Genomic DNA, 24,362 nt, shown 5'->3' on the forward strand with positions numbered 1-24,362 from the left:
TAGCCAATACAGAACGTGTTGTCCAGTGCGGTTACATTCATACAGAGGTGAGCGGAAAATGCGGTTGTGAGAAAATGTTTAATAACCGTATTCGGTGTGAAAGTAAACAACACAAATACAGGACTGTCAACTCTATTGTGCTACTGTGCGTTCGTTAACTCAGTAATTGTACCCCAGCTGGCTTCCCATGAAATAGCAGTATTTTACTGTAAACATCCTGCACATTCTATTGCTCCAGCATGTTTAAAATGTTTTTGGAGTTATTTTGTTTAATTGAAGAAGTCTGTCCAGTAGCTCTTATAGCTGGTTATTGTTCTTTAAGGACTTCATTAATGCTGGTATCACATGCTGAAAGACTGTGCTCCCCAGAGATTTGTAATTTGTGATAACGGCACCGACAGCCATCATTAACTCGCTGGCTTTAAACACAGACTTTGCAGGGTGACACCACATAAAACCCTTCAGATTCCTTGTAAATCTTATGTAGTCCATTCTCCACTCTGACTTGGGTCCGGTTGTGGCAGTGGTAAGACACATCCCAGTTGTCCCAAGCTACAGGCCAGTCTGGAATGCTGCTCCCTTCCAGAGCTTGGGCCCCACAAGTGCCAGGCTCCCTGTGCTAGGTGAGAGTCTGCGGCAGGGTTTTGACTGTTTTACATGCTGTCTGGGCTTGGTTTGCCTCATATCTCAGTTGGTTAATGATTGCTATAACTCCTAATTGTGGCCAGGGTCCAGGCAAAGAGTCACAGGCCAGACCTGGGTAATGAAAGGGAGGAGAAGAGGGCATAGGGAGAGACAGAGGGAAAAAAAACTCTAATAAAGTCATGGATTACGGGTACAAATCATAAGAATAGTGGTATAAGTAATAAAACATGGATTCATGTTGTGATATTTTCTTTTGTAAAGACTAGCCTAAATATGTTGAAATCAGTTCTGAAATGGTTTGCTCTCATTGTTCTGTAGTTTGTGGCTATTTATTTGAGAATAATTAATCAAATATTTAGGGAAAGGACAAGCTGTAGATTTAATGTCACACAAGCATTTTCATTCTATACCCTGTATAAAAATTAATTTAATATAATGCAATATTATATTATATCATATTAATAGAACTATAACATAAACTAGGAGCATTGATATGGGTCAAATTTATTACAAGAACAGTGTGTTCTTCAATTAAAAAAAAAAAAAAAATGTTGTATTTTAATTGCATTAGATTGTTTTCATAATAATAATAATAATTATTATTATTATTATTATTATTATTATTTAATTTCAATAATTTTAAGTCACCCTGCTGCCCCCTTGGCTGAGCCCCCCTGGTTGAGAATCGAATTTACATGGCTTTTTTGTTAAATTCATTTTTTTTATGTCTTAAAGGTGCAGTCTGTAAGAATGACAACTAGTGGTCGAAATTGGTACTTCAGTCCAAATTCAAAATATTGGAGATCGTTGTTTCCCCCGCCCCCTCCTCCTCAAACTCAACGCTCACACGGGTTGCCAGTTTGAGGACACGCAGCAGGAAGGAGCGCAATTGACAATGAAAGCCGAGGAGACTTACATGATGATGAGTTGATTTATCCGCGTTTTAATATGCTCTCGTTCATAGAGATTTTTAGATGGATACCGAGGCTTTTTAGGTTGGGTAGAATCTGCAATCTCTGACCCAGTTTGTTTGCTGGCTGCAATACGCTGTGTTGCCTGCAAACTGGCATCCCAGGGTGTCGAAATACTATTGGGTGAATTGGCAGTGGGTGAGATCACCCAGACCAAAACCAAAACAGACATTCCAACACGGAAAGAACATTTCAAAGTAAAATAACTGGCTGTAGGAAGTGTTTTTCAGAGAAACGAGTATGTGAACTCTGCATGTTTCCTAAATATCTGCAAACATATTATGGTATTTGTATGCTTTAGTAGAGTGAAAAAGTTACATACAGCACCTTTAAAATGTCACTTTTTTTTCATTAATTCAGATGTAAAAAAAAAAAAAAAATGTTTTTTTGCAAAATGTTGTATGTAAATTTCTATTAATTTAAAATGTTACAAGATAATTTTTTCAAAAAGAAATGTAGGCTACATGTCATGCAGTGCTTTTCTTAAACTGTTGAAAACACTACGGGAATACTCATGAGGCAAACACTCTCATCTTTTATTTGACACTACCTTATCCTGCACATTATGAAGCCTACTTCATTTTTTAAAACAAAATGTAAATCTTTATAATTTGTTTTCAATATTATTTATTAAATCTAAAAGTACTGTTTTTCACTGCACACAGTGCACATCAGTCCACCCGGTTCCTGTGATCTCTGTGTGTGTCTGCCTTGCCTGTGTCCACCCTAAACCCATCGGTCTGTGAGGTCTGTGACCACACATGCTCCCCACGCCGCTTCAAACATCCCCGCTGTCTCCAACGCCGTGCCCACACTATCTCTCTGCACGTGGGGAGCCTGCCTCCAGGCACCGAACACCGGGACTTTCTTGAGAAAAATGAGCGTCATATCTTGCAGTGGCTCATTTCGGTTGGGGAATTTTCTTTTAATTATGAACGAGGCACATCTAAGCAGCATTTAATCACTATTTTATGGCCAACTTGGCATAGTTGCGGCATCCTGTGATATCTTCCTCCCACAGTGGCTGATGAGACAGTCGCTGTTCATTGGTGGTTGACTCGCGTTAATGCATAATTGTGCCTGTTTTATCCAGCTGGACTCTATCCATCTTTTAGACTGGGCTATATCTGGAAGAAAGAAATCTATAAAGCTTTGAGCAGATTTATAAAGGTTTGATTTATCCTTGGATGACAAGACAGGGAATAGCTTGCAGATTCCACGCCAAACACAACGGACATAATACTAGTGTGGTTTTGTGATGAATTCTCGATGTGTGGTTTGAGTTTTGTTGTATCAATAGAGCATCTTTCACCTGCCTGAATATTACTCTAATGTGTCTGTAATGAATTACTCAACATGCTTGGATCTGAACGTAGAAGATGAATGAGGGAAGACACTGTGTAATGATGACAGGTATAATGACGCCCCTCAACGACAATAATTATAGATTTGCTGTTCTGTATTTTTCAATGTCTAGTGCCCCCGGGCAAAACGCTGGTGTTTTGTCCCAAACACACTGAAGGGCTTTTGATTCTCTCTCGTCGTAATTAGACCGATGAGTGTCAGAAAAGTCCTCAGTGTCTCGTTGTGGTTTAATGGAGATTTCTTCTGCGGGCACTGTGAGCGAGCTGTCAGACTCAGACACCCAGCTGGCTGTCCTGAGAAATTTACTCTGTGGCCTCTGAGCTGATATCTGGCAGCATCTCCTCCATTCTCAGAGAATTCCTCATTCTCCCTGTAGCGGCTGCCAGGCTCGGAACACTGTCGGAAACGCTGCGGCTTTGGCTGAGCGCTGTGTGAGGTCCACCTTCACTGTGTGAGCAGCCTGCTGGCAGAACAAATATGGGTGGGACTTCTTGCCACACACACACACACACGCACACACAAACACACATCCCACACACACACAGAGGCTTTCTCAAATCACACTTTAGGATTTCATTTACTAGGCTAATGAGGCCAGGGCTCAGACTGAGTCACGGTTAAACCATCTCCTTTTCTGCACTCCGCTGTGAACCAAACGCTTCTCTTATTACCGTTGAACGTGTTCAATCCTTCTTTTGGTTGTGGATTCGGATGTATGTCACAATACAGAAGAAATTTCATTGCAACTTTAAGGCACCCATATTGTCAGTTACTGGTCATTTACATTTATATTTATCAGACTTTTTTAAAAATCTGAAACAAACTACAGTGCATTCAGAGCACATTTTATCAACTAATGCATTCCTCTCAAATGATGGAATCAAACTTTTTAAAAATCTTGCATTCCTCGGAAATAACCTTCCGATTAGCCTACATAGCATATCTGCATATGTGATGGACATCGGTTTTATACATCTTTGCTCACTCCTTCGAAGGTATCTTGAGTAAAACGACTCTATTTAACAAAACAAAATACGGATGTTTGTTACGCATAATCACCACCTGCCTACACTCAGACAATGTGATTAGACAATTTTAACGAATAGCCAGATAGCTAATGTTTACCATTAGCATTCAGTTCTAGCTCCATTCTGACAAATAGCTGCCACTTTTAACAATCCATTGAATTCTAATGTCCCACTGTACATCATTATTTTTCAATCAAATAATCTATCCATTATTTTTCCAAGTCGATTGATATCGATAACAAGCTGATTATTAAGGCCTGTTCACACAAAGGACGATACCTATAAAGGTAACGATTAACATAGGTCTAAAAATCATTCGTAATATTAAAGAATAGCAGAGGTCACACCACAGCTATAACGATAACGGCACAGAGAAACGATATCGTTGGAATCACTTTCAGAACGATTTTATCTAGCTGATGAACGATAAAAACATTGATAGCCAATCAGAATCCATCCTGCTGAGCTTGAGCATTTAAAGTGACAGACAAGAATAGACAGAACGATATCATCAGCTGGTGTGGATGCTAATAGTTCTAACTCTTTATTATACATATACCCGAGCAAACATTAGATTCAGTGTCTATTTTTATGCAACTTCTCCTTTAGTGTAAACGCACAGGGTGATGTTTGAAAAGCATCTCAGGATGACGCACGTCTTAAAATAATCATACCCAAACTGTAGTAAAGCCACCCAAGCAATGTTTTCATGTTTTCACTGTGGTCGTGCACCTTTGTGTTTATTATTGAGTTCAGGTGAAGTAAGATGTCCCCGGAAGACTATTTGAGATGGAACCATTTAGGTTTCTGTTGAAATAAATGTTTACAGCATTCCAAACATTTTGTGTGAGACAGTATGTGTGGTCCTGTCGGCACCTAGTGAGAGGTGATGTCTTGTAAAGGTGTGTTTCTGCGCGCCTGCTTGTTTTACCTGTGTGTGGTTACTCATATGTATTCGGGAGAGAGAGAGAACTATGTCTGAGTCTGTGTGTGTGGGAGGATGTCTGCACATGTGAGTCTCATAACTTTTTAACCAAAGTTTACACACACACACACACACACACACGCAATTAAAAAAAGGGGGACAAAACATCTGTTTTAGCACTTACTGTACAATTGTGCACTTATTTTTTTTTTGTTGAGAATTTAAATACTCAGTTTTATAAGACTGCTTTTTTTCGTTGAGAACCTTTAATTTTAGGAAGAATATATTTTTTATATATTCATTTGGTGTCTATTTATTCATACAAACAGATAGCACATGTGCTTGCATGTATGGAAAAGTAAGAAGGTTCCATTGAGACTGTAAAAGCAACACCATAAAATGTGGGGAAGCAATTGTGTGAATTAGGAGACTTTTATTATACAAAAAAGAGAAAAAATTGCCAAGTTCCAATGAAGCATCTTGTACAACTTTGCTTCAGTAGCAATTTTGATATTTTCTTTTTGCACAGCGCCACTTTGTGGTCGGTTTGCGTATTGCATGAGAAGCAGACGGGTTGCGATTTGCATCAGTCTGCCTGCATAGGGGCCTAGGGGCCTGGGGACTGAGGAGGGCCCAAATGAGGAGGGTCCGGGGATGAGAATTCCTGCCTGCTATGGCTGGTAGCAGCTTCCGCTCACTCTGGGAAATCTGTTTAACTGGAGCCATCCTGTGAATCCCCACGCGGAAATAAATCATTTTTAACTAGCCCCCTCGCACACCATACTGCGGCACAGAATCAGGCATGTGTTTCAGCCCTCTTGATGCGTGTGTGTGTGTGTGTGAATGTGCACATATGTTCTGGGTCTACACATGTAGCAGTGTCTGTGAGTGTAGGTGTGTACGCAGCTGGATCTGTCTTTTATTCCACTCCCTGGAATAATGGTTCTCTCCTACGCATGGGGTGCTTTATGCTGTCTCTGAATGAACACTCTGTGCAAACGATAGCCTACTGTATGTCTGACAGCTTCTACCCCACATAGTATTTTTTTCCATCTGTCTTGGGCCTAAAAGAAGGTAGTGCAATACACTTATAAATAACACATGCATGACAGTTGTGAGGACACTTTTAGTAGCTTTCATAAGCATGCGGTCATTCGCAAAGTTCCTACCGAGCAGTATTTAAAAGTCTCTTAGTCAATGACAAGCACACATAGGCCTACATGGAAACCTGTAGGGTCTGACATGACTGTTAGATGGAAAGATTTTCGATACAGTTCACTTAAAAATGAAAACTATTTACCCACCCTCACGTCTTTCCAAACCTGTATGACTTTCTTTCTTTTTGCTGAACAAGACGATATTTTGAAAGAAGACAGTAACCACAAATTTTTGGTTACCATTTACTTTCATTGTATTCACAAAAAAGTGAGACTTTTCTTAAAACATGTTCACACAGAAGAAAGAAAGTCATATGGTTGATGTGGAATGATGACAGAATTAAATTTTTTGTGTGAACTCTTAATTTAACCTTTCAATATGATCTTATTACCTGATTAAACAAAAACAAAAAATCCTGTCATAACCCAAAATTTATGATAAAGTGTGTAATTTTTGTGTTTATAGAGTCACTAAACAGAAATGTTTTCAAACAGGTTTCCTTAGCTTTCTCTGCTTGGATCTGTGAAAACCCTTGTCTGGACTGTCTGTCCATCTCTGCCTTGCTTTTTGTCTCTGTCTCTCTCTCTGTCTTGAATGTACGCATGGGAATGAGACAAGAGCAGGGTGCAGTGGGTTTGCTTGGCAGCTGGCATGCCACCTCGCCGACTTAATGCCAGTGGGAGTGAGACAAAGACCACCCCAATTCAGTGCACCATCCCCTGTGCTCATCGACCCACTGGACTATAGTACCAAACCAATGAAACTGAAACAATGGTAGACTGACTACAACTCCAAACTTTTGAACAGTTGTATATAACAGCAAATATTAAAATAAAAGTATTGGGGTTAGTATTAAAATGTAAAATCAAATATAAAAATATTTTTAAAAAACATAAAAATATAAAATATAAAACATTAAAGTAACACACACACACACACACACACACACACACACACACACACACACACACACACACACACACACACACACACACACACACACACACACACACACATTTAAATATTTGCTCTGCTGAGAAATGCCAAGTTTTAGGCAGTATAAACACCAGAGTGAGTCTGTAAAATATATTATTTGCTTTAACTGACCACATTTACAATTCACAAATCATCCCCAAGAGAAAGATATGTGGTATCATATATGCATGTTATTGTCCACCTAGGACTGAGTTTATATTTTTGTACAAGTTAAATATACTTTTTGTGGGTTACTAAATGGTTTCTGATAATTCAACGCATCTTGACCAGTTTCCTTTTTCAAACTGGAGCAACAGATAGAGCTTTCACTGCTTATGCTCAGACTGAGGGCTGTCATTAGTGGAAACGGTCAGCCAATCAATGGCTCAAATGTGGTCAGTTCAGGAAGGTGGATTTGCTTGGAGTGAGTAAAGCGGTTGGGACTTTCCAGACCTGACCATACTGATGCTGCTCCCTCTCTGCCTGACCATATATTTGGCTTATTAAAAGTAATTTTATTCAGAATTAAAGGCAAGTTATTCTGTTGTGATTCTACAGCCTGGTCGTCGACATAAAGTCATACTACAGTGTGTATGTGTGTTACAAAATATGTTAACAGTTATTGATTATACATATATACACTACTATTCAAAAGTCTGGGATCAGTAAGATATTTTTTAAAAAGAAAATAATACTTTATTCTATTTCAAAAAATTCTGAAAACAAAAATGTATCAGTTCCATAAAAATACTCAGCAGCACAACTGTTTTCAACATTGATAATCATAAGAAATGTTTCTTTAGCTGCAAATATTAGAATGATTTCTGAAGGATCATGTGTAAAGGCTGCTGAAAATTCAGCTTTGCCATCACAGAAATAGATGACATTTTAATAGCTTTGAAGCTTGAAGATCCTGCCTTTCAGCATAATGAGCCTGGTTTCACACATCTGTGACTCCTGATTAATGATTGCCCTCTGGTGGGAGACTCAGACGATGCTTTCAGTAGCTTCATTCATATGATGCCTTAAAAGAAACGATAATCTCTATTCTCTGTTATGATCTACTACAGTAAACTCAGGGTTTTCAACCAAAGTCCAGGGAAATGCATGGGGACATATCTATAACATTTCTGTAACACATTTCATGACATTTTAACTATATGAATGAACATTATCTAGTGATGTGATATAAGTGTTAATGTAATATAATTTATTTGTTTAGGCTACTTTTTATTTATATACTTTTAAACTATTTATTAATTTAACATGTATTGTTTTTAACATCTCTGGCTCCTCTGGATATATTTCTATAGTCTTATACACACACTACCATTTGTAAGTTTTTAAATGCACCAGGGCTGCATTTATTTGATCACAGATACAATAAAAGCAAGCAGTATTATTGTGAAAAAATTCAAATTAAAATAACTTTTCTATTTTAATACAATTTTAAATGTAATTTATTCCTGTGATGGCAAAGCTGAATTTTCAGCATCATTAGTCTTCAGTGTCACTTGATCCTTCAGAAAACATTCTAATATGGTGAGAAATATTTATTATTATTGTTAATGTTGAAAACAGTTGTGCTGCTTAATATTTTATGGAAACCGTGGTACATTTTTAAGAATTTTTTTTTTTTTTAGGATTCTTTAATAAATAGAAAATTCAAAAGACCAGCATTTATTTGAAGTGGACATATTTTGTTACGTTATGAACTTTTGATCAATTTAATGCATCCTTCCTAAATAAAAGTATTAATTTCTTTCAAAAAAATAAAAAAAAATAAAAAAAATTCCTGAACCCAAACTTTTGAACAGTAAATGTCTTATTTCTTTGATATCTTGAATTCGCCAATTATTGTAACGTAGCTATAGCATATAGTGGAACAACCTGGTAAGAATAAGTCCTTTGCCCAATTATAACTCAGCCCTTACGTCCTCTCAAGAGTGGGCCCTCCAGGTCCAGTGGCCCCTCCCCCCCACCCAAACCTCAGCTGCCCCACCTCCTCCTCCCGCTCACCCTCATGCTCTTTTCTCCTGGTTGCCTGGGCAATGCCTAACAAAGCCATCATTTCACCAATTTCCACAGAAACAGGTGCTGGTACAATGGCCGCTTCCTTCTGCACTGAAAGAGAAGGTTAGTGAGGTTCATGGGAACTCGGGCGGACAATCTCAGGGCTGTCCAAGTGTCGTCCTTAGGCTCTGACATAAAAGAAGGCTAATTTGTTGTCGCTGTTTTCCCAGGAGGGGGGGAAAGGAGGGGGACACACATTTTTTGGAGAAACAGACCTTGTGATATCAATCTCAGAGTAGCCGAGAGCTCTTTTTCTGATGTGCTTGATGTCCAGTGTTTTGCCTATGTAGAATGACACATGTTTTATGTGTATGGTTGTAAGTCAAAGAAGCCAGGACAAAAGCAGAAGTGATGTCATTGCTATGAGATGTTTCGTTGGCTATTTGATGCTGGGATCCACCTGCATTGCACACTATTCCTGGTCTCTTCTGCCTTCCTCACACCTCAGAACTGAAATCCAGGCTGCACTGCAAAGTCTGGATATTTGGGGAAGGGGAGGATCCTTTTTGCATAGTCTTAAATTATGATTTGTGGAAAACATTTCAGAAAACTTTCACAACTGTATGAGACAATATTTGAAATACTTCTCTCTCTCTCTCTCTCTTTTTTTCAGCAGTTGAAAGGCACTTCAGGTAAAAGTGAAAATATTAATTAAACTTATTTTGCAATATGAAGATTCAAATGAATCACATTTTATTGTATTATAAAAATTATATTATGAACTCTATTTGTTTTATAAACATAAATACTTCAGAATATGTATGTATTATAAAACTCTCATGACTGTAATAAAAAGAAAATCAGTTTAATTTTCATCATGAACATTAAGTTTGTTTTGTTTAACAATGTTTTGATTGATTGTTTGATTGTCTTATGAAATTCAGGCATAGTAACATCTCTTCTGTTCATTTATGGCATTTGCAGAGTTCAGGCTGATTAATGCAGTGTCTATTGAGAAGGTCTTGTTTACCTCTATTAGTGGTGTTGTTTCCCCCCACATCAGGCTCCAAAGCACTGCCTCCTATGGTTCAACTTGGGGGCCACCAATGCACAAAGTAAAACACACTACAAAAGAGTATAATAAAACATGCCACTGAACAGAAACTGGGAGAGAAAGAGAGAGACTGCAGGAGAGAGAATCGAAAGGAGGGGAGAAGTCGAGCGAGTGTGTGTGAGAGAGAGAGAGAGAGAGAGAGAGAGAGAGAGAGAGAGAGAGAGAGAGAGAGAGAGAGAGAGAGAGAGAGAGAGAGAGAGAGAGAGAGAGAGAGAGACATGTAAACCTGTCTGAAAACATTCCAATAAACTGGAAGAATGTAAGCTTATTTGAGTCTCGCCTAGAATATCTTTCTACACACCTTAAAGACAGACAGACACAAACATCAAGTGCAAGCTGAAAACAAAAAAACAGCCCATGATCTTATAATGCCATAATGCAGTTTAAAAGATGTTTCAGATTTAAATGTATAAATGTCCTTTAACACAGCAACAACATGAATTTCAAAAGTAATTTTAGCAACAAAAATAAATGCACTTAAACAATTTTTGCAACACACTTTAAGTAAAGCCAACTTGGACCAATTTTAGTTCAAATTAACAAGAAACCATTTGTTATACAGTGGTGGTCAAAATTGATGGCACCCCTGATAAATATGATAAAAAATGGCTGTAAAAAATAAATCTGCATTGTTTATCCTTTTGATCTTTCATTCAAAAAATTCACAAAAATCTAACCTTTCAGTGAAGTAAAATAATTGAAAGTGGGGGGTAAATCACATTATATAAAATAAATGTTTTTCTCCAAAACACGCTGGCCATAATTGTTGGCACCCTGTTATTAAATACTTTTACCAACCTCCCTTTGCCAAGATAACAGATCTGAGTTTTCTTCTATAATGCCTGATGAGTTTGGAGAATAACTGACGAGATCAGAGACCATTCCTCCATACAGAATCTCTCCAGATCCTTCAGATTCACAAGTTCATGTTGGTGCTTCTTCTCTTCAGTTCACTCCACTCATCAGGTCAGGGGACTGGGACGGTCATGGCAGAAGCTTCATTTTGTGCTTAGTTACCCATTTTTGTGTTGATTTTGATGTTTGTTTTGGATCGTTGTCCTGATGGAAGATCCAACCACGGCCCATTATCAGATTTCTAGCAGAGGCTGTCAGGTTTTGATTTTTTATCTGTTGATATTTGCTAGAATCCATAATACCATGTATCTGAACAAGAAGTCCAGGACCTCCAGCAAATAAATAGGCCCACAACATATAAGATCCAGCAGTATATTTAACCGTAGACATGGGGTACTCTTCATCCCTGTTTGCACCGAACACATCTGCTGGGTTCGCTGCCAAAAAGCCTTTTTTTTTTGTTTTATCTGACCATAGAATCCGGTCCCTTTTGAAGATCCAGTCGTGTCTGACAACTGAATATGCTGGAGTTTATTTTTGGAGGAGCGAGGAGGATTTTTCTTGAAACCCTCCCAAACAACATGTGGCGATGTAGGGGTTGTTTGATCATTTTTTTTAGGCTTTCTGACCCCCAAGACTCAACTAATCTCTGCAATTCTCCATCTGTGATCCTTGGAGAGTCTTTGGCCACTCAAACTTTCCTCCTCACCATCCATTAAGACAATATAGACACACATCCTCTTCCTGGCAGATTCGTAACATCTTTAGTTGATTATATCTTCTTAATTATTGTCCTGATGGTCAAAATGGGGATTTTCAATTCTTTAGATATTTTCTTACAGCCACTTTCTATTTTATGATGCTCAACAATCTTTTGCTGCACATCAGAACTATATTCTTTGGTTTTACTCATTGTGATGGATGATTAAGGGAATTTGGCCTTTGTGTTTCCTCGTATTTAAACTCCTGTGAAACAAGAAGTCATAGCTGGACAATTTCATGTTCCTAGTCACCCTGGTGTGCTTAAAAATGTAAATATTAATGGGAATATACTTCAGAGATATTTTTCTCATAAAAAATTCTAGGGGTGCCAACAATTATGGCCAGCGTGTTTTGGTGAAAAACATTTATTTCATAATTTGATTTACCCCCCAATTTCAATTCTTTTACTTCAATGAAAGGTTAGATTTTTGCAAATTTTTTGAAGGAAAGATCAAAAGGATAAACAATGCAGATTTATTTTTTACAGCCATTTTTTATCATATTTATCAGGGGTGCCATCAATTTTGACCACCACTGTATGTACTTAAATATATGATTGCACTCAACATTCTAGCACAATAGAATATACTAAGTAATTGCAAGTTGTGTTAACTTAACATTTAAGGTCATTTACATTAAAAAAAGACAATTGAGTTGAACCAACATAAAATTGAGCTATAGAATAAAACTGGTCTTGAAATGTGATTTTGCATTGACATCAATGTAATTTGTGTGACTACGTGTAAAATTATTTAGCTTATTCAAGTAGATAAAAATAAAGAATAAATACATTTTTTTAAATGAACTATAGGGAATCTACCCAAAAAGCCACTTATATGTCAAATAGCCACATAAAGAGAAAAAGTGTGATTTTACTGCAAACACTTGAATGTGCAACTAATATAAAGTGAAATTTGCTGAACCAAGCTCTGAAAACATTACACGTGAAGCAGTGTTATTTTATTATTATTACTCTATACTATTATGATATTTATTAATATTTGAATTATCTTATTTTATTTCAGTTAGTTTGCCAAGTTCATCTAATATTTATGTTTTATTTCAATTAACAAAAATATTGACGTGATGAACATTCCCAAACAACTCCCAAAACCTCAAACTCTGTTTCCATCAAAAATCTACTGTAACTGTATATACAATAGATAGCTTTTTATTTGCTTTTTTGATATGGCTGGTAACAGGAGATACGATTTTCTTTTTTTTACAAAAAAAGTAAATTATCCAGTTGAAGTATTTGTAAATATTATATAAATATACAGGTGCAAATATATCCCTATAAAGATAAAATAAAATAAAAATAAACTGTCTCTTAATTAAAAAAAATATTTCTGCCACTTCTGGTACCGCAGTCGTGGGACAGGGTACTTGTATTTTAAAAAGCTTATTTCCGGTCTTGTCAGGAAACTCTCAGTCCTCGGGAAAATAAAAAAATAAAAGTGGATGGTGTCCCGTAAACCAAGCGGTTGTCTTGATATTATCTGGTTAAATCTCGACGACTTAAAATTCAACCTGGACCGATTAAATGGACAAATAAGGTGAGGGAATTACGCATCTTTTGCCATAGTCCCTACAATGAGTATCGCCACCTTTGAAAAGCTACTAAAACAAAACAAATCCAGCACTTCGATAAAGCTAAGCTAGAGCTAAGGGAGACTCCGTTAGCCAGTGTGTAAACAGTGAGTCTCTCTCACAGATATACTCCAAACTTTGACGTTATGTGTATTAAAGCTGTACAGTTATTTTCTTGGTTCTGCCTAAAGAAGATCAGCTAGTGCGTAAGGTCTGTATAAGGGATACTCTGGGCCCTGTCAAATTGGTTAACGTATCATTATCAACATCACGAGAGCAATATTTCGTACTTTTAAAATGTCATTCCAACGTCCATAACATTGAGTTAGTTTGTGTATATATTTGCCTGATTGAAGTCACATTTCTATTTCGCTGCATTGTCTTAATTCAGCATTTCATTCTTCAGGTCAACCATTTAACTCACACGAGTAGAAGTTGTGTTATGATTAAACTTAATTAAATGGGTTTTACACGGAAAGCACTGCGGTTAAATGTCAAAATATAACACGTCTACTCATATATTTTATTGTTAAGGAATGTTCATCACATTCCGATAGAGTCAGTGAATTAATTTGTGATGTATGCTAAGGCGTGTGTTGCTGTCATATTTACTTTTCGTGCTGTTTTCAAACTTGTTTGCATAGAGTTCAAACTACTTGATCTCTAGATAATAATTTTTAGGTAACAACATTTTTGGTGCAATGTTCAGATTGCTCATGCATGCACAGATGTGCTTGCAATCATGTTGGCATGCTTTGAATGTATTTTTAAGTAAGGGTTTTAATCTTCTTATATGAATTAGTGAAGTATTTAAAGTCACCATGAAATCAAAATGGACAATTCTTATTTTTTATGGAATTTTGCAGTATTTATTAACTGAATGATTTATCCATGCACTTCCCCTCTCTCTTGTAATGACATTTCTTCTCTGATGATGTGTTTACTGGCGTGAGGGCGAGCACATGAGATCACAGCAATAGCAAACCACAACGATCCAACAATCCAATCAATTCCCGCCCTATATTTTTTCTCGTTTGAGAAGCAGTTACTTTTTAATGTACATCACAATAGTTTGTTTTCATTTAGAAGATACTTCTGTTTAAATTTACTTATTACAGCTTGTGAGTATCAAATTAGCATAAACTAAAAAAAATAATTTGTTCCTAAGGGGTACCAGTGCACGCCTAGATACCACAGGAATGGATATCACAAGTCGTTGCACCCTGGGTGACCCCAACAAGCTTCCAGAGGGAGTGCCTCAGCCTGCCCGGATGCCCTACATCTCGGACAAGCACCCTCGGCAGACCTTGGAAGTCATCAACCTGCTCCGCAAGCATCGAGAGCTGTGCGATGTGGTTTTGGTGGTGGGAGCCAAGAAGATTTATGCACACCGTGTGATCCTGTCCGCCTGCAGCCCCTATTTCAGAGCCATGTTCACGGGGGAACTGGCCGAGAGCCGGCAGACGGAAGTTGTCATCCGGGATATTGATGAACGAGCCATGGAGCTGCTCATCGACTTTGCCTATACCTCCCAGGTATGCATTTCTATTGCTGTATGTTCAATATTAGAGCTGCACTAAATGTTCAACTGTTGTAAATTTTTATATCAAGGTCCAGTGCTTTAAACCTTGCAAACTTTAAACCAGCTGATGTAAATTGTGTGGTGGCCTGCAGGTGACTGTGGAGGAGGGAAATGTGCAGACTTTGCTGCCCGCTGCTTGCTTGTTGCAGCTGGCAGAGATTCAGGAAGCCTGCTGTGAATTCCTCAAGCGCCAACTTGACCCCTCCAACTGCTTAGGCATCAGGGCCTTCGCCGACACTCACTCCTGCAGAGAGCTGCTGCGTATTGCTGATAAGTTCACCCAGCATAACTTTCAGGAGGTAATGGCTGACCTCCACACACCCTCTATTGTGTTGACACTGAATGTACCATGACTTTGAACTTGAGTCTTTTTGTTTTCTTTTCTCATTTGTTTTTGCTGTCTTTGGTTGTGCAGCACAGGTCTAAATGTCCTCTCTCTATTAATCATAAATGCAATTCCAATGTAGGTAGCAGTTTACTATGGTTGACCGACATCACGATGGAGAGCCACCATCGTGATGCCACGCCCCCCCACCCTGTCAGACCAGCCCAGTCTCACGGCAGTTTGTGAAATGGTCACGTAATTTAATCTATTGATTCGTGTACACGGACATGTTTATCTGGTTTTTTTTCGTGATGGTCAGCACGATTCCGTAGCATTAAGAGCGACTACGGTAGCGAGTAGTATGAAAGCCCGAAAATCCGGTTGGTTGGGGTGTTGGATGTGTCAAACAACACAGGACTTTCACCCAGGAGACCGGGGATCGTGTCCCGCCTGTCAAGTTTCCTAAACACAACCTTCCCGTTCTTTTTTTCCTAAACCCAACCGTCTCGTTGTTCTTTTACTAAACCCAACCGTACCGTTCTTCTTTTCCTAAACCCAACCGTCCCATTGTTGTCCCGCGTGTCATGGAAACGTAAGCCCACCCACGACCTTTTCCTTAACTTAAGGGGCCGTGTTCATTTCATGGAATTTTCGGCGATTCTTGCAAAGCTGTATACAGCTTCTCTGCTGCAGCCCAACTGGCAGAAAGAATCGGGATACTTTTTTTCCCCCCTTACGTGCAACCTATTGGAAAGCGCGAATGAGTAATTAGTTGGGTTAGTAAAATAACGCAATTACAGTTTTTAAGTAGAAAAAAATATTTATGTAAAGAGATATAGTAAAATAAAAAGTGCATTTATAATATTACAAAAAATGTATTTCAAATAATTGCTGGTCATTTAAACGTTGTTCATCAAAGTATCCTGAATAAAAAAATACATATTAACATATTAAAATAGAAATTTTATTTCTTTATTTCGGTTATTTTTAGACACACACACACACACACACACACACACACACACACACACACACACACACACACACACACACACACACACACACACACACACACACACACACACACACACACACACACACACACACACACACACACACACACACTGAAGTTAATGAAGCCTTATTGTACATTGATCTTGCATGGTTTTGTTTAGAAAAGAAAGCTAGATTCAAGAAGTAGTTCTGGTTGTAATCATAAGGATTGTCACAATCCTGGAAAACCTGTACATTTCAGACAATTTAGAAAAAAAGTTGATTTCCAAGCTTGGAGATGTCATCGAAAGCCAATATAAATGTTTCTAAAAATACTAATTGAAATATTTATTTGGTTTTTACTTAGAAAATTACACTGATCAGAAAGAACCCTGTATGTGCCAAGTGTGACTTCCCTGTTACTAATTTTAGCCATGGACTTAACCTTTCCTTCAACTAGTTTAGGGTTTCCCTGATGGCTGTTTAACCCTGTTATTTTTGACTCATGGGAAGAACACCCATTGCTGGTATCAAATGAACACCCTCCTTATTTCTTTATTTAGTTTAAAAGGGTCATATTCACTGCTGGTGTTATGGGTTCAATTCCCAGGAAAAATATAAACTTTATATGTGTGAAACTGTGAATGTGTTTTTACAAATAATTGTGATCTGCTTCTTGAAAGGAATTGATACCTGTCACATGGCCTGTTCATGTTTTTAATCATTTCTACCTTTTAGGTGATGGAGAGTGAAGAGTTCATGCTGCTGCCTGCCAACCAGCTGATAGACATCATCTCCAGTGATGAGCTCAATGTTCGGAGTGAGGAGCAGGTGTTTAATGCTGTAATGGCCTGGGTTAAATACAGCATTCAGGAGCGCAGGCCTCAGCTGCCACAGGTCAGATATAAGCATATGAATCACTATAGACATACTGCTTGTAGTAAACATAATTTGGAAGAAAATTAAACTCAAGTAGTTTTGTATATGTAGTATATATCAATACATCTATCTAATATATATATATATATATATATATATATATATATATATATATATATATATATATATATATATATATATATATATATATATATATATATATATATATATATCTAGCGGTTAAAAAAACAAAACTGCACGCATTTTGTAGAAGAACATTGTTTTGGTTGTGCTTCGGCTCTGCGTGACTCTACGGATGAATATAGCTCTTCCTTATAGCTAAATAAAGAGAAGAGATATTATCCTACTGCTCATAAAACATTTACTACTAGGCTTAAGAGATATAACCAGTGAGTTTAGATGGAAAGGATCTCAAGCTGACTAGCTGAAGATGTTACTATATCTATACCCATTAATAGTCACGGTACTTCCTTGAAAATAAATTCAAGCACAGCACTACAACAACCACAATGAAATGACAGTTCACAATAGATAATGCTTTATAATGAACTCTGTAAAAGAGCTACATATTGCAATTTATCTGGTCAATAAAATACCCTACTACCTGTTGAGTAATAAAAACACCATTGCCATTTCAAATCCCTCAGTTCTCGCCATCTATGAAAGGCCAAGCCAATGTAGATTCTGGTTTTATTACGAGCTCTGTCACATTCTTTTTGCTAGCAGACTCTCCTCTGGTCTGCGTTTTTTAAAAAACAGGTGATTCCCCAGAGGTTCGAGATTTAGCTAACCTATGCCACTCCCACACCATACATGCATAGTAGCCGGAGCTACTAGTTTTTTTTATTTATGGATATGAGACATGCACAGGCGAGTGACGTATGTACGCAATTTCCTGTGAAAACCATCCTGCTAGGTCTAAAATATAAACACTCATAATAGGCCATAGTAAATCAGGGTAAGACAAAAACACAATTCGGAAGAAAGATTGATGATGTATTGACTTATTATGTAAAAATGTTTCATTTTGAACAAAAAAAGGTTACATAGTGTACAAATTCTTCTCTTTTACATGTATATTATGTTAATATTTAGACTTAGAATAATTCATGAGACATCTCATCCGTTTTTGTCATGGCAACAGGTTCTGCAACATGTGCGTCTTCCCCTCTTGAGCCCGAAGTTTCTGGTTGGGACAGTGGGTTCAGATCCTCTGATCAAGAGTGATGAGGAGTGTAGGTATGTGTGAACAACAGTGCTATAAATTACTTCAATAATTGTACTATTGTAGTATTACCTTATAATCTACACTGGCCACTACAGATTACATGTACGACTTTATGCCCCTTTTGCCAGAGTCTAATATCTAATAAAGAGCATAATTGAATGAACTGATTGTTTTAACTGCTGTAGGTCTCTTTACTTGTCAGTTCATTCTTATGAAAAAGTTTTTAATGTAGTGAGACCAGACTTTTCAAAGACAAACTTTGAAAACCTTATGTTAATACTTAAAGATGAACTAAGTAACTTTTTTTACCTTAACTGAACAGCTTCGGAGTCATTGGAATGGTTGTATTACTTATTTCGGGTTGAATGGTGGTTGTTTCACACCCCCCTGGTGCCCGTGAGCGGAAAATACGCACTTGCAACTTTGAGCCGGCGGGCCGCCGCGTCAGGAAGTCTCGCGTGATATCAGGTCTCGCGATGTAAACAATTGCTTTACGGCTAAAAGAAATCTGCTAAAATGCTGTCATTATTACGCTCCCTCACGCTGTTCGAACCCGAATGAAGAAAACGTTTTAAAGAATGTCCCATCTGCTTTGATGTCGTTGATCTATAGCCTCTGGTGTCTGAGAATCACCAACGAGTTTTTACAAGTGTTGTCAAATATCTATTCCGAAGCTGTGGGGGGAGCTCTAGAGAGAAACCTGCGAGCAAAAAGCGAGAATACAGCGAAGAAATCCCGAAGCTACTGAGTGCTGCTTTAATACGATAGCTATTTTGACATAATTGTGTGTATTTGATATTCAAGCGCAATAAGCCATGAAAGAGAACTGAACTGTCTGGGTTTATATTAACTGAATATTATATTCAATAAATAGTATTTAAAACCAGGGGCCTGAAAAGTTCATGTTTTATAGGTCATTTTGACGTAAATCTTTCCTATTAAAATAGAATGTCTTACTGAGTTAACAGCCATTTGCAATCAATCTGAACCATTAAAATATATATATATTTTTTTTTATTCTCTATAAAACTTTAAATGTAACATTTCCATTCCAGTCTCTAAATTGTGTCAACACATATTAATCAACACTTCTTACTCTTTTAGGGACTTGGTCGATGAAGCAAAGAACTACCTTCTGTTACCCCAAGAGCGCCCCCTAATGCAGGGACCTAGAACCCGGCCCAGAAAGCCTATTCGTTGTGGAGAAGTACTGTTTGCTGGTGAGTGTTTTAGCAAACAGATCTTAGTTCTTATTCCACTGATTGATTTTTGTTCACTTTCCAAGATTTTCCCCTGCCACATCTGACTCGAGCAGTCGTGTGATGCGAGTTCTGTTTGTGTGACTGTTGTCCTGTCTGCCAGTGGGAGGTTGGTGCAGTGGTGACGCCATCTCAAGCGTTGAGCGCTACGACCCCCAGACCAATGAGTGGAGGATGGTGGCATCCATGAGCAAACGGCGCTGTGGAGTTGGTGTCAGTGTTCTGGATGATCTGTTGTATGCTGTTGGCGGACATGACGGCTCGTCTTATCTCAATAGTGTGGAAAGGTGCTGCTTGAATTATACAAATGAATCAGCATTTATCTAGAATCTAATGAATAAATCCTCACAGAATTAAATAAATGACATTTTTATGGATAAATACGAACTCTACATTTCCGCCCTCTGCTGGCTCTGTCAGGTATGACCCAAAGACTAACCAGTGGAGTAGTGATGTCGCCCCCACTAGCACCTGCAGGACCAGTGTGGGTGTTGCTGTATTAGGGGGTTACCTGTATGCTGTGGGAGGTCAGGATGGCGTTTCCTGTCTCAACATTGTAGAAAGGTTAGTATTAAAATAATTAGATGATTATTATCTAAATATCTCCATGGGCATGGCTGCATTTTCCTTTGGTAGGGGATATAATGAGATATGTACTTTTTTTCAGGTATGATCCGAAAGAGAATAAGTGGACTCGTGTTGCCTCAATGAGTACCAGACGGTTGGGTGTGGCTGTAGCCGTATTAGGAGGTTTTCTTTACGCAGTGGGCGGCTCAGATGGCACATCCCCACTAAATACAGGTAAATGCAGGAAGATGTAGAGGCAAAACTCAGTAACATTGGAGTCAGACCAAAGTGATCAGATATTGCTATGATTGCAATTAATATTTGATGTGTCTTCTGTACTTCTAAGAATAAATGCAGCTGAGGAAGGTTTTGACAGTTTCATGTTGGCAGTATCAGATGCAATCCAATAAAAGACAATTACTAAGTTTGAACTTGTCAGTTCAGGTAAATGTGTTATTGTTTAAAGTTGCAGTAGTTGTCTAGACGATACCAGTACCAAATATGATATGAATATAAAATCAATATGTAATTTCTCATTACAGATAAATTAATAAGCTATTGAATACAGTCCCTTTTTAAGTCAAATAGGAACATAAATATTTATTATTTTCAAGAGTAGCTCAAGTAAAAATTGCTTCAAGTTTTTTCCAAATAATTAAACAGTTAGAAGCAAATTAATGAATTATGAGAGGTGAGTAGTTTTCCCTTTTTTGTCAATATTGCTCGATTAATATTAACATGGTAATAGACCGGTTCATAAATGACTGTAATTACATTTAAAGGGATAGTTCACCCAAAAATGAAAATTATGTCATAATTTACTCACCCTCAAGCTGTTCCAAACCTGTATGAGTTTCTTTCTTCTGTTGAACACAAAAGAAGATACTTTGAAGAATATGGGTTACCAAACAGTTGGGGGAAAAAACACTATGGAAGTCAAAGGGGCCCATCAACTTTTTGGTTACCCATATTCTTTAAAATATCTTTCAAGTTCAACAGAAGAAAGAAATGCATACATGTTTGGAACATGAGAGTGAGTAAATTATGAATTTTCATTTTTGGATGAACTATACCTTTAATACCTCTCCAAGTTGACATTTATGACCATTTTGTTATTTTTATTTTTTTCCGTTTAGTATCAAATTGATAAAATGCTAGTATTTTTGTGCTAACATTTTTTTTTATACAAAAACTGCTCAAATGTTTGTATTGAGTATGAATTTTTTATGCATTTTTCAATGCTTTTATTCAGCAAGAATAAATATATTGATCAAAGGTGACAGTAATTAATAATGTTACAAAGGATTTCTATTTTAAATAAATGTTGTTCCTTTGACCTTTCTATTTATGAAAGAATCTTGAAGAGAATTCCACAAAAATATTAAAGAGATTTCAACATTGATAATAATAAAATGTTTCTGTCTGCTGAAAATTCAGATTTACCATCACAAGAATAAATTACATTTTTAAATAACTGTTTTCTAGTTTATTATTTTAAAATGTAATAATGTTTCACAAAAGTACAGTTTTTATTGTGTATTTCATCAAGTAAATGCTGCCTTGGTGAGCATGAGAGACTTTCAAAAACATTTAAAGATCCTGACTGATCCCAAACATTTGAACAGTAGTGCTGATTGCTGAATTTCAGGTATTCTAAAGGAAATGCAGAATGTTTATTAACAGTTATTTTGTTGGCAGTGGAGCGGTATAACCCGCAAGAGAACCGCTGGCATACGGTGGCACCCATGGGGACCCGTCGGAAACACCTGGGCTGTGCCGTGTACCAGGACATGATCTACTCTGTGGGCGGCAGAGACGATACCACAGAACTGAGCAGCGCTGAGCGATACAATCCCAGAACCAATCAGTGGTCCCCTGTGGTCGCCATGACGTCCAGAAGGAGCGGGGTATGTGATTCTTTGATTTCGTTTCAGCCTCTTATAAAAGAATTGCCCAACAAACAAATTCTCTCTTTTGTTCTAGGTTGGTTTAGCAGTAGTAAATGGCCAGTTGATGGCAGTTGGAGGTTTTGATGGTACCACATACCTGAAAACTATAGAAGTCTATGACCCTGATGCCAACACGTGGAGGTAAATATGCACAGCACCCTTGTATATTCAACAAGGACGCATTAAATTGATCAAAAGTCATAGTTAAAATGTTTATGTTGTTGTTTTTTTTACTTTCTATTCATCAAAGGATCCTGAAAAAAATCTGTCAGCTTTTCATTACAATGATTTCTGAAGTGTCACGTGACATTGACAAATGGAGTAATGGCTGCTATATGAAATAAAATACATTTTTAAATATATTAAAGTAGCAAACAGTTATTGAAAATTTTAATAATATTTCACAAAATCACTGTTTTACTGTATTTTTGATCAAATAAATGCAGCCTTGGTGAACGTAAGAGACATTCAAAAACATAAAGACCCTAAATGTTTGAACCTGAATCACATCATATGTGATTTGCCTGTCACTAATTGTTTTTTCCCACTCCCTTAAGGCTCTATGGTGGAATGAACTACAGGAGGTTGGGAGGTGGCGTTGGTGTAATAAAAATGACTCATTGTGAATCACATATATGGTAACAACTACAGTATCCATCTCACAGATGCCTCACCATAGCTCGTTCCTCATAGAGACATTGTGCATCATGCAAGGGGAAATCCTGGTTAAAAACTGAGTATTGTCTCCAGTTACTGAGATGGCAAGCCAAAGGTATACCATCTCTGGAAGCTGCTCTGAGGAGACTCACCTGTACGGCCATAGAGCATCACTCCATTTTGTTTTTACATTTGGTTTCTCTTTCGTACTTGAGCATAGCCAAAGGCAACGATTTGAAGAGAGAAACAGCAGCCGGAAAAAAAGCATCAGCCAGTGCGTTTGTTTTTATGGATGGAACTAGGCTTCTGTCGGTCTGTTTGACTGCATTGAAGAATGACAGTAACCTGAAACACATTACTGGGGATTGGTGTGAATTATGCTTGTGTTTCCCTGAATTGGATGCACTGTGATTTCTTTAACTTTAGTTTTTTTTATGAGTTGTACACTGAGCATTATCTGTTTCTGCATTCTTACCAGATGTAAGCAGATTAGTTGATCTTTTGTTTCAATCCTTGGTGTACTGAAAATGCAGTTCCTCCCTGAAACATTGCAATTTAACGAAGGCTGTTGCAGAAGAAAAGAAGTTATTTTTGAAGCAGTCAAAAACAGGTTTGACGTATTATCAATTTGTTTACTTTTATACAACCGAATGAATCAATGAATCAGTCCATGCACTTTAATCCACTAAGATTTTTTCTATTGAAGTCTGTCATTTTTTTTTATTTCTTTAAAATATAGTTGGATGTATTGCAGGGTTCCTCAAATCCAACCCTGGAGGGCCAGTCATGCAGAGGTTAGATCGAACTCGCCTACCTGCAATTTTCTCTGAAAAAACTCTGAAGACCTTGACTAGCTTGTTCAGGTGTGTTTGATTAGGGTTGGAACTCAACTCTGCAGGGCAGTGGCTCTCCAGGACCGGATTTGAAGAACCTTGATGTATTGTTTTATGCAAGTTTGAGGACTAAGGTAAAAAAAAGTTTCTGAAATTTCAGAACAAACAGGTTTCTAGTTTTAGCAGCCTGCACGTATGGTCAGAAATGTAATGTTAAACTTGTTACTGAATATGAGATGAATCTCTTTGAAATGTACAACTGCCCTTTCCTTTTTTTTTTTTTTTTTTACAAACACTCGTTTTCCCACAGGACAGTAATGCGTTCTATTTTGGTGTTGAAATACGGTTACATAAAGTATATCTTCCATGATCTTACCTTATTTAATTTTAAAGATGTTCAACTGTCTATACATTTCAAAACTTTTAAAAGTTGAAATAAAACAGAAAAAAAAATATTAAAATGCTTTGTCGATTCTGAAATTAACAACTGATCAACCTATTTAATGAGGTTTAGATCAGTGGTTCTCAACCTTATTGACTCTGTATTTGGAGAACTACTGGTTTAGATTTTTCAAGTCTAGATTAGTAAAACGTGTTCATTTAAACCAAAAATGTGTTTCTCCTCATACAAATTGGAGATTTGTTAAAATATAAATAAAAAAATTCAA

At 37.4% G+C, this 24,362-nt stretch overlaps 1 protein-coding gene across 2 annotated transcripts; it reads left to right on the top strand.

The window, feature by feature from the left end:
* On the top strand, nt 1–24,361 carry klhl20 (kelch-like family member 20). 2 transcript variants are annotated; one of them, XM_079877716.1, is made up of 13 exons: nt 1–47; nt 525–623; nt 14,570–14,936; nt 15,076–15,282; nt 17,040–17,198; nt 18,346–18,440; nt 19,534–19,649; nt 19,792–19,975; nt 20,109–20,252; nt 20,356–20,489; nt 21,954–22,162; nt 22,239–22,345; nt 22,762–24,361. In XM_079877716.1, exons 3-13 carry the CDS (start codon nt 14,601–14,603, stop codon nt 22,844–22,846), a joined length of 1,776 nt encoding a protein of 591 aa, XP_079733842.1. In that variant the 5' UTR covers nt 1–47; nt 525–623; nt 14,570–14,600; the 3' UTR covers nt 22,847–24,361. The 2 variants fall into 2 exon arrangements, with proteins under 2 accessions (XP_079733842.1, XP_079733841.1); XM_079877715.1 differs by lacking the exons at nt 1–47; nt 525–623 and adding an exon at nt 13,242–13,367.
* The last annotated feature ends 1 nt before the right edge of the window (nt 24,362 follows it).

The sequence above is a fragment of the Squalius cephalus genome (genome assembly GCF_949319135.1).
Source record: "Squalius cephalus genome assembly, chromosome: 7".
Lineage (NCBI taxonomy): Eukaryota > Metazoa > Chordata > Actinopteri > Cypriniformes > Leuciscidae > Squalius > Squalius cephalus.

Coding starts and splice junctions, on each gene's coding strand:
- klhl20 (XM_079877715.1), top strand. CDS start 13,273: ATGGTGTCCCGTAAACCAAGCGGTTGTCTTGATATTATCTGGTTAAAT. Junction 20,490..21,953: donor CACATCCCCACTAAATACAG/GTAAATGCAGGA, acceptor TTTTGTTGGCAG/TGGAGCGGTATAACCCGCAA. Junction 22,163..22,238: donor TGACGTCCAGAAGGAGCGGG/GTATGTGATTCT, acceptor CTTTTGTTCTAG/GTTGGTTTAGCAGTAGTAAA.